Source organism: Oncorhynchus gorbuscha, linkage group LG25 (genome assembly GCF_021184085.1).
Source record: "Oncorhynchus gorbuscha isolate QuinsamMale2020 ecotype Even-year linkage group LG25, OgorEven_v1.0, whole genome shotgun sequence".
In the NCBI taxonomy this organism is placed as follows: Eukaryota; Metazoa; Chordata; class Actinopteri; order Salmoniformes; family Salmonidae; genus Oncorhynchus; species Oncorhynchus gorbuscha.
In genome coordinates this window covers 41,069,842-41,087,116 of record NC_060197.1, presented here as the reverse complement: position 1 = coordinate 41,087,116, position 17,275 = coordinate 41,069,842, and the positions used below count along the sequence as shown (strand labels likewise).

General features: G+C 42.7%; 1 protein-coding gene across 2 annotated transcripts; it reads left to right on the top strand.

Annotated features, from left to right (window-relative positions):
• Positions 1-1,026: 1,026 nt before the first annotated feature.
• Positions 1,027-16,915, top strand: LOC124013706 (uncharacterized protein KIAA0232-like). Of its 2 annotated transcripts, none has more exons than XM_046328145.1 (8): positions 1,027-1,181; positions 4,527-5,139; positions 5,397-5,537; positions 9,037-9,106; positions 9,193-9,274; positions 9,453-12,804; positions 12,912-13,020; positions 13,754-16,915. In XM_046328145.1, the coding sequence occupies exons 2-8, from the start codon at positions 4,909-4,911 to the stop codon at positions 13,768-13,770; spliced, it is 4,002 nt and encodes a 1,333-aa protein (XP_046184101.1). In that variant the 5' UTR covers positions 1,027-1,181; positions 4,527-4,908; the 3' UTR covers positions 13,771-16,915. The 2 variants fall into 2 exon arrangements, with proteins under 2 accessions (XP_046184101.1, XP_046184102.1); XM_046328146.1 differs by lacking the exon at positions 1,027-1,181 and adding an exon at positions 1,354-1,566.
• Positions 16,916-17,275: the final 360 nt, after the last annotated feature.

Sequence of the window (17,275 nt, the reverse complement as noted above, 5' to 3'; positions counted from 1 at the left end):
AATTAGAATCTGAAGAGAGAAAAAAACTGAATGAACTACGTTTAGTAGACTTTGCCCTTTGCCAAAGTTTCTAAAAATGGCTTTGTTTAGAAGGAGTGCAAGGGCGAATTTAGTTAATGCACACTCGTAGGCATCCCCTAACGGAAATGTGCAAATAAATGCTAAAACGCGCCAATGGGATCTCACCAACTCGTGCTTGGCCCTGCCCACCTTGCTTGTTCTGCCCTCGGATTATTTTGCTCGCATTGGAAATTTATTTTGTATTTTATTTTTAAATTAACCAGGTAGGCCAGTTGAGAACAAGTTCTCATTTACAACTGGGACCTGGCCAAGATAAAGCAAAGCAGTGTGACACAAACAACAACACAGTTACACATGGAATAAACAAACGTACAGTCAAATAACACAATATACAAAATGATGGGCTCCCGAATGGCACAGCGGTCTAAGGCACTGTGCTAGAGGCTTCACTACAGACCCTGGTTCAATTCCAAGCCGTATCACAAGTGGCTGTGATTGGGAGTCCCATAGGGCAGCGCACAATTGGCCCAGCGCCGTTAGGGTTTGGCCGGGGTAGGCCATTATTGTAAATAATCATTTGTTCTTAACTGGCTTTCCTAGTTAATACAAATACATTTTTTAAAAACGACACGCTCTGGTCTATCTTGGTTCATTTGTGAAAAATTTAAGCTCGCCAGCCTGTAGTCATAAACCGGAAATTAGTTACCTCTGATTTGTTCAGCCATTCCTATGGGGAAATAATTGCGTTTTGGGATACACGCCAAAAATAAGGTCTGAGGTTAATTTTTAATACATTTTTTTCTATGAGATAATATCAGTCAGTTAACATGACCTTTATAAACTATGAAGCCTTTATGTGCTTACATACATTTCTCAGAATTCACAAAAAGTGACTAGCCACACCTTATTTTCGACATTTATCCACCCCCCTTGCAAAAACGAAATACATTTCCCGATAGGCTTTGTACAACGATCCATGGTGGAGTTAGTGCCTACAAAAAGACGCCATTATTACCATTTGCTCTCGTTTGAAAACAGCGCAGTCGTGCGTCGCGTTTGCCGCTCGGCGTCCATGATATGTGACGCTTCTGCAGAGTATTCCGGAGCGGCAGCGGCAGCGAAGTAAATGCTCCCCCTTCTAACACTTCAAGTAACGGCAGGTAAATAAAACTATATTTTGCAGTGTACTTTAATAATATTGTTTACCCCGAAAAAAAAATTAAAATAAGGGTGAAAAAAAAGCGTAATTGCATCGGTTTTTCAACTTGCATTCCTGTTAGTGGGAATTCGTGGCGCATGTTTTTATTTTTGAAACGTCTCCGCTCCCGGTTTCTCTATCGTTTCACAACAACTTTTTTCTGTCGGAATGTTATTGTACTTTGAGCTGATTTGATGGGACTTGTCCAGTTTCATTTTTTTTTTGTTTCCCGAAATTGTATGGATTACCAATGTTTCGTTTCGTTAACTTTTATCGGGAAAACCGGGTTTTGTAATTCCACCGTATCTAGTAGCAGTCAGTCGACGGTCACCTGTCTACTGCTAACGGTACAACTGCGTCAGGCGGATACTGACAATCATTCAATAATGTTTCATATTATAGTTATCCCCATGTGTATATATCCTAGGCAGCAGATCAATCATTTTATATATATATATATCTATATATATTATGTGTTTTATTACCAGATGTGGACGCCTCATAGTAGTTATCCTCCTAGCTAACGTTTAGCTTCTGTTAGCTTTCCCACTGAAAGGTCGGCACTTGCTGTTCAACAGGCTACGATTACATTCTCTCTTTCATTTCATTTAGTAAGCTGATCACTTACAAACGCAACGTTAATCAAACACTAGTTGACTGTTTGCCTTAACCCTGGCTAGTCGTGAGTGTGAGTGTGATAACTGCTAGCTTAGGGTTAGCTGTCTAACTAGTGTCGAGTATGAAACATTGGTGGACACTGGTTTAGTTAGATTAACGTTATGCAGAATAGTCCAGGACTGTCGTAGGTTGGCTAACTAGCCTGCCGGGCAGCTGCCAGTGTCGGGGAGGTCTGCTGACATTTGTTAGTTAACTAGCTAGACTGTAATCTACAGGGACGTATATTATATTATATTCTGCTGACATTTGTTAGTTAACTAGCTAGAGTGTAATCTACAGGGACGTATATTATATTATATTCTCCTGACATTTGTTAGTTAACTAGCTAGATTGTAATCTACAGGGACGTATATTATAAGGTGCAAACCCGATGTTCGACCACTTTTCATTTGATCAGGTGTTGCAATATGTTGCAAACGTTGCAAGCGTGATATTATTTTGTACCGAGTTTACAAATTGTGTTAAATGTATGAAATATTTGCACGGGAATTGCCTACTATGGCCACCTACTGTAAAGCTCTATCTCTTAGCCTTGTGCTGCCTATAACGGGTAACCCATAACATGCCGCCGTTATTGAGTGACAAGAAGGCCAACCTATCATATCGGTTCAGCTTCCATTTGCTCTTCGTCATTCCCCGGTTTAATCCACTGTCAGGCCACAAAAACGAGTGGTGAGTGCCGGTGTGTATGCTGCCATATGAAACAGATGCATTTGGCAGCGGCTGGGCTTCCTCTTTTGAGCGCCTGACTGCATAACAAGGCTACTGAAATGTTTAGATCTTAATTTATTTTTATTAAACCTTTTACTTAACTAGGCAAGTAAGTTAAGAACAAATTATTATTTACAGGCCTAGCGAAAAGGCCTCCTGCAGGGATGAGGGCTAGGATTAACACAAATACCTTTAAATAAAAAAATATAGGACAAAACACCCGACAACACTACATAAAGAGAAACATAATACAACATATCAAATTATAATCTGCCATGCTATCGATTAATATGCTTGACTAGTTTGCATTCCTGCGATACAAATTAAATCTGTTTTCCTGGTATACTGTTGGTATAGGATTTATGATTTCAAAGGGCGTTAGGTCATTCTTTATAACTTGGTGATTTTGTGGCCTTACATGCTTAACAGTTGTTGGGGTGAACACTGTCATGTGAGAGACTTTCTATGGGCCAGAACTTTGGCTGATGTTGAATACAGATGAATTGCCTTGATCACAGGGTTAGTCAGCCTGACCTGAGTCACTCCACAGTGGGACCTGTTCCACAACATCTCACCTTAACCACCCTGTTTGACATCAATGTTCCTAGCAGACGCCCTTACATAGGATGACTCGCATAGCGTGCATGTTTTGTATATTACTCGGATACAAATCTTGAAATTTGCTTACACATGTGACTAGCCTAAAATCAAGATTAATTCGGACTTTTGACCCTTGGGTCAGGAGTATAGCCTAGGTGTAAATTCCTTGCTTTGAGTTTACTCAGCAGATTATTCATTAGACCTGACTGCCCTTAAGTGTGATGGTTGGAGGCCGTACGGGAGCTTAAAAACCACACACCCATTACAGGATCTCCATATTGTAACTCATTTAGGTTCTTGTCATTCCCTGGGTTGCTGTCTGCATGGGTTAAGAGTGCAGGCTCTCTTAGGAGCCTATTAACAAGCTGGTGTCTGAGACCAGGACTATAAACAGCCATTAAAAACCATCCATGGGGACAGACAGGCTGTAGATCTACTGGTGTGGGTTGAGGCAGCCCGTAGTAACCAATAAATAATTTGCTTTGGTTCATTACAGGGTGTTCACTTCAGCACACCCTGATGTGGATTTATAATCCTCATTATTCCTATACGTTTGCACAGCGAGCTAATCTATTCTGTTACATTTAAAATATGAATAATATTTTCTGTTTGGCTTAATATTCTTTTAAATTAATGGAGTCTCAAAGCAACTGAAGTCACCTGGGTCAGATCTTTGAAATCAGATTGAACCAGGTCAACAAAATTTGCATAAATAGCTTATCAGCTGTGTTGCAAGGAATTGCTGTGTATTCTTTGTCATTCTTCTAAGCCTAGGGCTTACAGAGTGTGCAGAACATTAGGAACCCCTGCTCTTTACATGACAGACTGACCAGGTGAAAACTGTTATCCCTTATTGATGCCACTTGTTAAATCCACTTCAATCAGTGTAGATGAAGAGGAGTAGGGTTTAAAGCTGGATTTTAAGCCTGGACACAATTGAGACTTTTATTGTGCATATGTGCCATTCAGAGGGTGACTGGGCAAGACAAAAGATTTAGGTGGCTTTGAACGGGGTTCTTCACGCTCAACTGTTTCCCGCGTGTATCAAAAAAATAGTCCACCACCCAAAGGACATCCAGCCAACTTGACACGACTGGGAAGCATTGGGCCAGCATCCTGGTGGTACCCTTTTGACACCTCTGTCCCATTCCCCGACGATTTGAGGCTGTTCTGGGGGCGAAAGGGGTGCGACTCACTATGTTCCTAATGTTTTGTACACTCCGTATATCATGGTGTAAAAGAATAGACCTACCTTGTGTAACATTTAAATGCAACAGAGATGTGACTCAAGTCTTTTTTTCCCCCCCCTGTCTTTCAGGTTGTGCCGGTGAAGTAAGCCGTAGCCCAGCATGAGCCCCTCTGACTGAGACGCAAGCACGTCTAGTGTTTTGCCAAACAGCTGATAGCTTTCATCAGTTAAAGCCATGCCTGACGAGTGAAGTTACCTATTTGCTCACAGAAAAACAACAGCCGACATGTCTCTCCATGTAGCTTCCTCCCTGTGCATCCTGCTGGAGTAACCCCCCCCCCTCAACGACTTCCAGATAGGCTCTACTGCCCTGTCCCCTCTCCACACCACCGCCCCACCACGACTTCCAGATAGGCTCTACTGCCCTGTCCCCTCTCCACACCACCGCCCCTCCATATCCACCGGTCACAATGCCGCTCCACCTCAGAATGGCCAACACCTGAATATTCCCATGCGTCCAGTGAGCGACGAGTTGGACGGTCCTGCTCCTCTTGAAAGCTTCTCGTGCCCCCTAACCCCAGTGGGCCCCCTGCCTGCCGCAGAGATGTCCCTGCTTCACTCACTGGGCCCAGTGCAGAGCTGGCTGGGCCAGGAGCTGGAGAAGTGCGGGATCGATGCAATGGTCTACACCCGCTACGTCCTCAGCCTGCTCCTGCACGATAATTACGACCTGCAGGATCAGGTAGGTGTCCAGCAGCGGCAATGTCTTGTTAAGAACATGATGGTATCTAGTAACCCCCCATCTAGTTAAACACGCACCTAGTCAATGAAGAACAGGCTCTGTTTTAGTATTGATTTGAGTCAGTTTGTTTTGTGGTTTAAGTGATGATAAACCCACCTATTTTATTTCTTGCACTGTCAATATTTAAAAACATGCATTTCCCTTTCCTGTTTATGCCAGCTGTCTGGTTAAATAACTGGTGTGGATGTTGTGTGCAGGAGAACGACATCTTGTTGGGCTGGGAGAAGGGAACTGGGAAGAAATGGGCCAAGTGTAAGAAGAAAGGAGGGACGGATCTGAGTCTGGAAGAGATAAAGAAACAAGCCGCCGTGCAGTGTCTGCGTTCAGCATCTGATGAAGTAAGTGCCTGTTCCGCGCCGGTGTAGCAACAAATTGGTTCTCTTCACCCTGTGTTTTTTTTAAATTCAATAATATAATAATAATAATAATAATAATAATGATCTAATGTTGTTATGGTCTAATGGTCTAATGTTGTTATGGTCTAATGTTATGTTCTAATGTTGTTATGATCTAATGTTGTTATGGTCTAATGGTCTAATGTTGTTATGGTCTAATGGTCTAATGTTGTTATGGTCTAATGGTCTAATGTTGTTATGTTCTAATGTTGTTATGGTCTAATGGTCTAATGTTGTTATGGTCTAATGTTGTTATGATCTAATGGTCTAATGGTCTAATGTTGTTATGGTCTAATGTTGTTATGGTCTAATGTTGTTATGTTCTAATGTTGTTATGGTCTAATGGTCTAATGTTGTTATGATCTAATGGTCTAATGTTGTTATGGTCTAATGGTCTAATGTTGTTATGGTCTAATGGTCTAATGTTGTTATGGTCTAATGGTCTAATGTTGTTATGGTCTAATGGTCTAATGTTGTTATGGTCTAATGTTGTTATGATCTAATGGTCTAATGTTGTTATGGTCTAATGGTCTAATGGTGTTATGGTCTAATGGTGTTATGGTCTAATGTTGTTATGGTCTAATGTTGTTATGGTCTAATGTTGTTATGGTCTAATGTTGTTATGGTCTAATGTTGTTATGATCTAATGTTGTTATGATCTAATGTTGTTATGGTCTAATGGTCTAATGTTGTTATGATCTAATGTTGTTATGGTCTAATGTTGTTATGGTCTAATGGTCTAATGTTGTTATGGTCTAATGTTGTTATGGTCTAATGTTGTTATGGTCTAATGCTGTTATGATCTAATGGTCTAATGTTGTTATGATCTAATGTTGTTACGATCTAATGTTGTTATGATCTAATTGTCTAATGTTGTTATGGTCTAATGGTCTAATGTTGTTATGGTCTAATGTTGTTATGGTCTAATGGTCTAATGTTGTTATGGTCTAATGTTGTTATGGTCTAATGTTGTTATGGTCTAATGTTGTTATGGTCTAATGTTGTTATGGTCTAATGTTGTTATGGTCTAATGTTGTTATGGTCTAATGTTGTTATGGTCTAATGTTGTTATGATCTAATGTTGTTATGGTCTAATGGTCTAATGTTGTTATGATCTAATGTTGTTATGGTCTAATGTTGTTATGGTCTAATGGTCTAATGTTGTTATGGTCTAATGGTCTAATGTTGTTATGGTCTAATGTTGTTATGGTCTAATGCTGTTATGATCTAATGGTCTAATGCTGTTATGATCTAATGTTGTTACGATCTAATGTTGTTATGATCTAATTGTCTAATGTTGTTATGGTCTAATGGTCTAATGTTGTTATGGTCTAATGTTGTTATGATCTAATGGTCTAATGTTGTTATGATCTAATGTTGTTATGATCTAATGGTCTAATGCTGTTATGGTCTAATGGTCTAATGTTGTTATGGTCTAATGTTGTTATGGTCTAATGGTCTAATGTTGTTATCGTAGAATGTATGCACACATGACTGTAAGTCGCTTTGGATAAAAGCGTCTGCTAAATGGCATATATTATTATTATTAAATTCACCCATGTGGTCTTCTCCCAGCATTGCTCATGCACTCTTTGAAGCTTGAGTGTTCGGGAGCAGAACATGGACTGATAGTTGGTACAACAGTTGAGTGTTTCTTTTTAAATACAGCAACCTGTAAAAGCTACAAAGCTGAACGTGTTGGATCCATGAAGAAAGCAGGAACCATCTAAGTGTGTAAATTGTTTAATGATTCGTGTCTGTCAGGAATTTATTACTGTAATTCTGCGCCTTTGCCTGTTGAACTTCAGTCAGGCATATATTAATTGCATAAATCATGGTGAACAGTCATTGCATAAAGCAAATTCCCCGTGAGAGGGGTGCACCATTAAATAACCGCCACGATCATCGTGTGATACTTGGCATTGGCCAGGCTCATTTTGTGATCACTCTCTGATTTTTTTTTTTCTTCACAGTCCGTCGTGTGATATAATGAGAGTTTACTGGCAAAAGGTTGAATTGATTTCAGTAGAGGAAAGAATTGTGACACTGTGAAAGACTCAATTTGCTCTCACACTTTAAAACACATTATTGAGATTATATTATGGGGTGACCTTGCAGCGGTGTCATTACGTCTACATTCACAGTTTAATACGTCTGCATTATATTCTTTCTGTGCTGTTATATTACTTTTAATAAAATTTAAAAAAGCAACATCTGAATGCATTTGCTGCTGCTTTTCTTTACTGGTCTGTTGGTTTGGCAGTAGTATAGTACCAGAGGTAGCCAGTAGTGGAGAGGGAGCGTGACAGCCTGGGGTAGAGCTGGAGGTTGTGTTGGGGGAAGGGTCTGCAAGGCTGAGTGAGCTGCTCTCTAGGTACTGGACTCTGCAGTCCATTTTTTATTTTTTTAAATGTATTTTTTTTTAACCAGCGCACACTGCACGGGATTGCAGCATAGAAAGCACAGTGCGTTGCCTGTCAGCTGACCAGCGTTAGCACAATGATACAAGAAGATACACACGGCCAGGGTAGGAACTTGGGCCGGCATGGTAAGGAATGTTACTTTCTGTTAGAGAGTGTGAGTGAAAAAGATTTGAACTAGTTCCACCCTGTTTATTGTGCTGGCTATTTCTGTCCTCACTAAATGCTGTTGCTTTTCTGTCGGTGCCTATTGCCTACTGGTCTGTCGACATGGCTGTCTGTTTAAATAGACCGGCTCGTTGCAGGCCTTGTTTACAGAAAACGGATTACTTCATCTTTGTTGACAGAGTAGGATATCAGTGGGTATAAGGAAGAAGTGGGCGACTGAGAGATCTTATGTTGGCTGATGCCTGATGTTTTGTAAGTGTTTTGATTGAAAGGCAGGAGGTGGTTGTTTTGGCTATGCTTAGTCATTTCTCCCTCATAGCTAAATTGAACAGTCATGGTACAGGAGGTCGGGCCTCTGACAGTCAGCTGGTTTTTCTTTTGTCTGGCCCATGTTAATACCCTCTAGTCAGTGTTATAAAGTTGCCTTCAATAAAATTGTTCCAATCCTCAAGTGTTATTTAGGCAATAAGGCACAATTTAACATGATCAATGTACCAGGTTAAGGGCTATTATCTGCAATGCTGAGTGCCTGGACACAGCCCTTAGCTGTGGTATATTGTCCATATACCACAAACCCCCGAGGTGCCTTATTGCTATTATAAACTGGTTACCAACGTAATTAAAGCAGTAAAAATACATGTTTTGTCATACCTGTGGTATACCATGGCTGTCAGCCAATCGGCAGTCACTCGAACTATCCGTTTTTATAATGTTGGATACATCCAATCACTTCATGACTGGTCTGAAGGAAGTAATTTGGGCTCATTTGATTATTGTGTTTAGATTCTCTTCAATGGATTCTTTGCTAGATTAATTCTTAGATGTGACCGTTCTCCTTTCTTTTACCCCCAAAGAACTCTGGAATTGAGAGCCTGGTTGAGGAGCTTTGCTCCAAACTCAAGGACATCCAGAACAAACAGAAAGGTTTGCATCTTGTGTTTATACATTCTCTGCCATTTTTATAACAAACTAGTAAATATGACACACCTTATCATATTATCTCTTCACAGAAGATAAACAGCTCAAGACATCTGATGGATCTCAGTCTCCCGAAGGAGTTGAGTCTCCTTCCTCAAAGGACCAGGTTGAAATGTAAGTTTGACCCAAAACCGCAATAATACTGTTCATAATAATGTCCTGACCAGCCGGCACAACTATTCATATTTGATTTTGTTGTATGCCCATTAAAACGTGTGGTAATTAATTTGATATGCTTTGTTGTATTTTATGTATTGAACTTAATTTACAACGTTTTCTCTCGTTGTTGCAGGTATTATGAAGCCTTTCCTCCTTTGTCAGAGAAATCTGTTTGTCTCCAAGAGATCATGACGGTGTGGAACAAGGCTAGAGCCATTGCTTACTCCGGTTCCTCGTCTTCCGCGGCCCCACAGACCAGCACCGACACCTCCTCCCCGAAAGATTGCAACAGTGACGGTGAAGCTGCTAAGGAGAAAACCCCTGAGGCATGCAGCACTAACCCAACCAGCCAGAGAACCCAGCAGAGACGCAGCAAGAAGGAGAAAGACAAACGATTCCATGGGGGCGCAACAGCAGAGGACCGAGCCACCGTCCATGGCAAGAAGCAGGTGAGGCACAGGTCAGAGGGCAAGTATCGCCCTCGTTCCTGGTCCTCTGGTTCTAGTGAGGCTGGCTCGAGCTCCAGCGGGAACCAGGGCGACTCCAAGACTTCCAGCAGCAAGGCGGGCAGGATCAGGCACAGGTCCAAGGAGGTGTTCAGCAGGAGTAAGAGGGGGTGCCACAGTGGACAAGTGAAGCTGGCTCTGAAGGCTGTCGACAAAGAGGAGCGGCGGAATGCTGGAGGCAGCAGCAGCAGCAGCGCCGCTGGAGGCCCTGTGAGGCAAACGCAGCTCTACAAAAAGGGGAGAAGACAGCTGAAGGAAATTGGAAAAGATCCAGGCTGGTGGGAAGAAAAGGAGTCTGGAGCTGAGGCCAGCAAAAAAAAGGAGTACATGGAGGAGCCCCTGTGGTACACGGAGCCCATCACAGAGTATTTAGTACCTTTCAGTAGCAGAAGGAGCAAACTGGAAACAAAGTACCGGAGCAAGGTGGACTCCCCAGACGACTCGACTACGTCCACCGACTTCGGAAGGCTGTCTGAGAGAATGCAAGGCATCTGCATTGCCAACACAAGCTTCCAGAGGGCTTATCTGGCAGCCGGCACCTTTGTCGACGGGCACTTTGTTGAGGTGCCGGGTGACGCAGATGAGGATGCTACCGAACTCAACGGGACCTCAAGCTGCCCGCCGCCTGAGGATAGTAGAGGGTTAGATGATGAGTATCTGTCCGAATTCACCCACTTCTATGAAGTCGATATTTATCAATCCATATTGGATCCTAGTGCCTCAGACTTGGTACAAGAGAGTCGAATCTTGAACATGATTCGACAGAAGAGTGAAGAGCAAAGAGACTTTGAGGCAGAATGTTGTTTAGTGTTAGATGGCCTTGAGCTGCAAGGGGAAAGTGCAATAAGGATGGGCTGTCTGGATGCTTTGGGAAATGATGGGTTCTTCATGCAGGATTTGGAAAACATGGCTCGGTTCTGGGCATGTTATTCATCTAGCTCTGAAGATATAGATGGAGAAAGCTTTGCAGGGGACTCTCCCGTTCAGCTCTCCCCTGCTTTGGACGGCGTTCCATTCACCATCGGCACGCTGCCTGGAAACCTTGAGGAGCCTCATCTCCCAGAAGCCACCAGTGAAGCTCCTGGTCTGAACTCCTCCTGTTTGTCTCTTTTTGAGCTGCAGTACGATAGCCCAACTCTTCCTTTTGTCCCCGTTGGTCACGAAAACAACACAGATTCAAGTAGCTGTCGAGATCCACATTGTAACAAGCAGTCTCGTTTGTTAATATGGACCAAAAATAGTGCCTTTGATGAAACTGAACACTGTTCGAACCTTTCAACGCGAACCTGCAGTCCGTGGTCTCATTCGGAAGAGACGCGTTCAGACAATGAGCACATAAACGTTCAAACAGAGGAGTCCGCTCTAATTGGCAATGAAGAGATTAATTGTATAATCCCTCCCATCTCTGGTGCATACCTAGAGGAAGAAATCCTGGACTTTTTACAAGAAAACAATGGTCACCAGTGCGAGGAAGCCAATGTAGGCCCTGTGTCCAATCCGACCATCGCAAAGAAATCTAAATTGGAGTCAATTTGTGGAATAGCGTTAGAACGGGACGAGAGCAAGCAGTACGACGCTGGCATGTTTTCAGACGACTCAAACCAACCGAGTGACAACTACAGCTCAGGGATAATAAAGGACATTTGGACGGCCGTCGGAGATGGGGACCTCCTACTATCACTAGGAGAAGAGAATCCAGGCGAGGGCTTGTTTTCCCAGGAGTCGAGCAGCTACCTTCTCGACTTGCAGACCAAGGAAGATGATCCCGCCCAAGGGCCTCCGAAGAAGGCAGTGCAGCGCTCCGAATACCACCTGTGGGAAGAAGGCAAGAATGAAGCGCAAGCCCTCCTGGATAAAAAACGGCTCTCGAAGATGAATGCTTCCGGGGATTACATGACGCCGTCCAATCCCTGGGACGTGAACCCTGAGAAGGACAACAGGTCGTTCATCCTGGGAGGAGTGTATGGAGAGCTGAAGACGTTCAGCAGTGACCAGGACTGGGCCGTGGTGCCACCAGGCGACGCGAAAGGCAGCCTTCTACAGTGTGCCACTGCTGCCGCCTCGTCCTCTGGCTCAGACGTGGTAACTATTGCTGGTACAGACCGTGTGTTCATGAACACAGGCAGCTGCTTTGCCTCCGGCCACAAGCCCCTCTGGAGGCCCCTGGTCTCCTTCGGGCAGAGTGACCAGGCTACTAAAGGAGGTGAGGATGGATCGAATAAGGGATTTTCTTTTATCTTCCATGAAGATTTACTCGGATCCTGTGCAGGCTTCCGTGGTGAGGAGCCGGGGATCGACTACCCGTTTGCGTCCTTTGATCTGAACAATCCGTTCTCTCAAGTCCTCCAGGTCGAGTGCTCCTTTAATCCTGAGGAGATGGCTTCGTTCAGCCCGGGGTTCAAGCCCAAATCTATATTGTGCTCGGACTCGGAGAATGAAGCTTTCCACCCACGGCTATACGGCATCAACCGGACCACCCAGTACAGGGCTATCCGCATCTCCCCCAGGACTCACTTCCGACCAATATCAGCCTCGGAGCTGTCGCCCGGCGGAGGGAGTGAGTCCGAGGTTGAGTCCGAGAAAGAAGAGATGAGTGTTCCCGTCTTGGCCCCGCCGGATGTCTCCGACGACCCTCAGGCCGACCTCAAACCACTTGAGGAGGATGCAGAAAACGAGGGCCCGTGCTACGGGAAGTCAGAACTGCAATCTGGGAAATTCCTGCCCAGATTGAAGAAGTCGGGCATGGAGAAGAGTGCCCAGACCTCACTGGATTCTCAGGAGGGCTCTAGCACCCTCCTGCCAATCGCTGAGCAGGAGACTTGCTTGGACTGCGAAACAGCAAGCGCACAGATGGATGTCCCAGTCGACAAGATTCAGGAAGAAGAATCTTGCAGAGAAAAGGAAGCATGTAAATGTGCTGCAGCTGGTCAGAGTCCCACATATGGGAAAACCTATGACTTCGTTGAAGATTTGCATGAGGTAAGAATCTTATAGGAATGTCGAGTTGTGTTTGATCAGAAGTTACTCTACATTTTGACGATGAAACAGTTCGCTCCATTAGACTAATACATTTCATTTTTTTATAGTTCCCTCTATTAAATATTAGCGGACAGGGACTAACTGGTATCCAGCAAGATGATTGCTGGTGGCAGAACACAATCTGTTCCCCACTTTTCCCTGGACCTCAGTGTACAGGTAAGATCAGAGTTATATTGAATCTATTTATCTTTGGCCTACGGCTAAAATTACTTCTGAGGTATTGGTTTAATATACGGCTGGAAACTTTGATATTTGTTTGATCATCCCTGACAAACAGATGGGTGTTGAATTGGTCATATATTGTTTATATACAACCTAGGCTACTTTAGTTTTAAACTGAATTACAAATATGTAATTGTCTTAGTCACAACTCTACAGCATTCAGTCAGCATAGTCATTCCAATAAGTGTCAGCTGTTCAGATGGCTTTAGAACAGGGTACCCCTCTGGTGCAAGTAAAAAGATGTTGCCCCAGCGCTACACAACTGAATCAAACCAACTCATTGAGATTTGTATATTTGATTCGGCTGTGTTGGGCTAGGGCATATACCAGAAGGTTCACCCAGGGGGCCCCAGGACCGAGGTAGGATAACAATGCTTTAGAATAAATACTAACACCATAGAGCATGGGGGTGGGGGGGGGGGGAGAGAGAGAGAGACTTCCCTCTCATACATACTCTGACCCAGCCTGTGGGGGTATTCCCTTTCCTTTGGAAAATGCTGGTCTGTATACTGCCCTACGTGCCAGTGACACGATCTTGAAACCGGTTCCAGTTAACACACATTTAATCAAATGCAAACCGTTTCAGTTTCGTTTTGAACTCAGGATAAATGAACACATGCCCTGTTTACCAACTCATGTTTCTCAGCCACTGTCTTTATTCTCGCAGGGAGCAGCAACATCTGAGCAGGCCAGCTCTGTGGCGAGGAAGCCCATCGTCAGGAAGATTTGGCCTCTTCTCCTTTGACTGCACCTCTACTTGCAAACATATGGGGGGGGGGGCTCGCGACTTAGAAACAATAGGCTTCTGGACAGAGGAACCCTTCTACATCCCACCCTTAACCCTGCTGATTTTCATTTTACTAGAGTCTTGTGTAATCAACAACAACAAAAGAGGCTGCAAGTAGGAAACACTCGAATATGTTCTACATGTCTCCATGTGATGTCATATCTGAGGACGTATGCAGTTTAGATTTGGGTTTTAGTCGATTCTTCCAGACACAATTCCGTCTTAATTAAAGAGTCAATTAGATATTAGGGACAGTCTTGTTTTTTCTCTCCATTGGTTTTTCACAATTCTTTAAAAAAATATATTTTAGCTTTTGACCTAGGATACTGGTAGTTATGGTTTCCGAATGGTTGAGCATGTTGCTGTCCTAATAGTCTCACTCCTTATTTTCTAGTGTAACTGCTGCAGTTTCCTTCATCCGACTGGGATGCCTCTCTTCATAACGTATGAAAGCGCTGCGTTTGTGTCTGTGTTTCTCTTCATCCCTATCATTTAGAAAGAAGGTGGACATTTTTGAGTAGCGTGTGTGCCTTTTCTGACTGAGGGAAAGAATGTGTGCATCTTACCTCTCAAATCTGTATCAAAGACACACACACAGACACAGACACAGACACAGACACAGACACAGACACAGACACAGACACAGACACAGACACAGACACAGACACAGACACAGACACAGACACAGACACAGACACAGACACAGACACAGACACAGACACAGACACAGACACAGACACAGACACAGACACAGACACAGACACAGACACAGACACAGACACAGACACAGACACACAGTGTGCAAAGTTGCTCTAAATGAGTATGATTTTGGGTGATTGTCTGATTTTCAGAACCTTAGTAGTAGACACAGTAGAAATGGTTTGTAAGGTAAAAAAGTCAAATCAACCCCCCCCCACCAAAAAAAAATATATGTTAAAAGTACAAAACTGCTGTTAAATGCAAAAAGCAACAAAAAAACATTGTTCAGCTCAATTTGGGGTGTAATGGCCCTGAAACAAAAATATTTAATTATAGCCATTTCTACAAAGGCACCGATTTGCAGCAATTGAAAGGTTTTTTTGTGAACTCCATAGTCCAAACAATTGGCGCTATGAATATGTTGACAGTTCTGTAGCAGTTTCGATATTGTGGCTGTGTAATGTAGATCCTGTAGTTTGTTTGTCGTTGCAGAATGGAGAAATCGGTTGATCTTTTGGCGAAAATAATTGTGATTTTGATAGTCCTCGCTTTGACTTGGTTTTCATTTTTAAAGAAGAGTTAAGTTTTTAAGAACTTTTAACTAGTAAGTTAACTGACCTGTAATAACAATGGGAATAAATAGTTATTTGATTTAAATCTTATCAGATTGAGTCTATTACAGATAATAGTGTCAGTGTGTTCATCCTATTGTAAGGTCTACAGTAGAAGCAGGATTTTAAAGACAATGTATCTCTATCCAGACACTACTTAACTTAAAAGAGAGTAATATTAAACATTCAAGGAAAAGGTGGTCAACCCAAAATAATAATTTGATGCATAAACTAGGTTTAATCAGAGGCCCGACGACGTTTGAGTGATTGTTTCTGTCGCCTGTGCATTGACTATTAAATCCTGAGTTAACGCACACTTTTAGACGAAATGCATTTTGTTTTCCATGTGCGTTGTTTATCTTTATCACTGCAGTGGTTTATTTCGGTTTTTGGTTCCCTCCTTCCACTTAAAAATATTTAGTTTTTCGTCCTCAGAAAACCGAGGAATTGAAGCACAGTTACCATCCCTCCATGTTCTCTTGTGACGCATCTGTTATGCAGTCCAACAATGTGTCCGCCAACAATGTGTGCACACTGGTTCTAATGCACTGTCACAGGGCACAGGGTCTCCATTGTGAGCACAGTCATTGATCCTAAGTTTTTATTTGATTTTTTTTATTGTTATTATTCATCGACCCCTTAATGGACAGCCGTATCTTGAGTTGGTTTGGAAAATGGCATAGTCGATAACAATCCATTTCAATATGCCAGGGCCTCAGTCTGCCCCATAATTGTGGTGTGGTGTTCTTCACTTGTGTTAAACCGATTGAAACTTGAATGAAAGACTGCTCTGAAAAATGTCAGGCTACTTTCAATTGTAATTTATTTAGACTGTTGTCAGTCACTCAGGAATACTTAAATACTAAATGTTTTTGTCAAAGTAGGTGGAAAACACTTAATTCTGTGGCAGTGCATCAGTACATTCATTCAATCATTAATTTATTACTGAAACTTTATTTGAGGAAAAAATAAACAGGCTTTTATTAATCCCAAGCTTCCTACAGAGTTAATTGTACAGCACCATAGTTTTAGAGCTAAGCCTGACCGAGCCGTTTTGAGATTGCTTAAGCAATGTGAGGGGGACCTTTCATGGTCCTCGGTCATATGCAATCTTGGCGCATGCGAACTTTTAAACATTCAAGTGTACGTGGAGGAAAGTCACTCCGTTTATTTTGCATGACTTATTTTTCAGTACAGGAGAGCTGAGACAAAGATTGAACTGTTATGGAGTGTCTTTACAAATAAGAGCAGCATGTCAACACCACACTCCATCGAAGTTAAATTAAACCGGTTTTGTATATGACAATACGTACAGGCCAGGATAAAGCAGTGACTTATTTTTTATTTAATTTTTACTTTGTGTGTAGATGTGTGCGAGACAGAGTCACAGCACCTACATGGGAGTTTGAAGGAAATGCATTCATTTGTTTTTCTGTTTATATATCGAGGGGAAGTTGAGAATGCATCGAGGGCGAATATGCATTTTGAAACTACATTGACAAAGTTTAACCTTGAGTTTTGCTTGGTCTGAAGGACATAGCATATCCGGCACTGAGAACCAGTTTTCCTAGTCTCGTCATTCCTACCAGATGACACCCTCCCTTTGTCCCTCATCCTCAACTCTCATCTGTCTCAAGTGGTTGTATTGTTCTAATTTCATGTACACCCTGAGTAAATTATTTTGTTTCATTGTGGAGTTTCTTAACATCTAATAAAGGAATAAACCAAATCACCCCAGGTTCTGTTCTGCTTTCTTATTTGTGTATTTGCACCATGTTAACTGTGTCGGAGGGCTCTGCCAGGAGTTCAGTGTTTTCAATGGGCATAATACTAAAGTAAGTTGTTGTGAATAACTATCTAGGCCATCAAACAACTCTGGACCTCAAAGCCAGTTCCCCTCTAATCAGAGACTGATTTAGACTGTGTGCAATTATCAGCTAGAACAGGAAAAAGCAGGCTCTGTACCTCGTAGGGTAAGAGATGAGTAACCCTGCTCTAGGGGATTTGATATTGGTGTAAAGACGGACCCTTTCTCAAGGAGGCAGTATTCTGCAGAATTTAAAGTCCTTCCTGGTTCCACATTTACTATAGA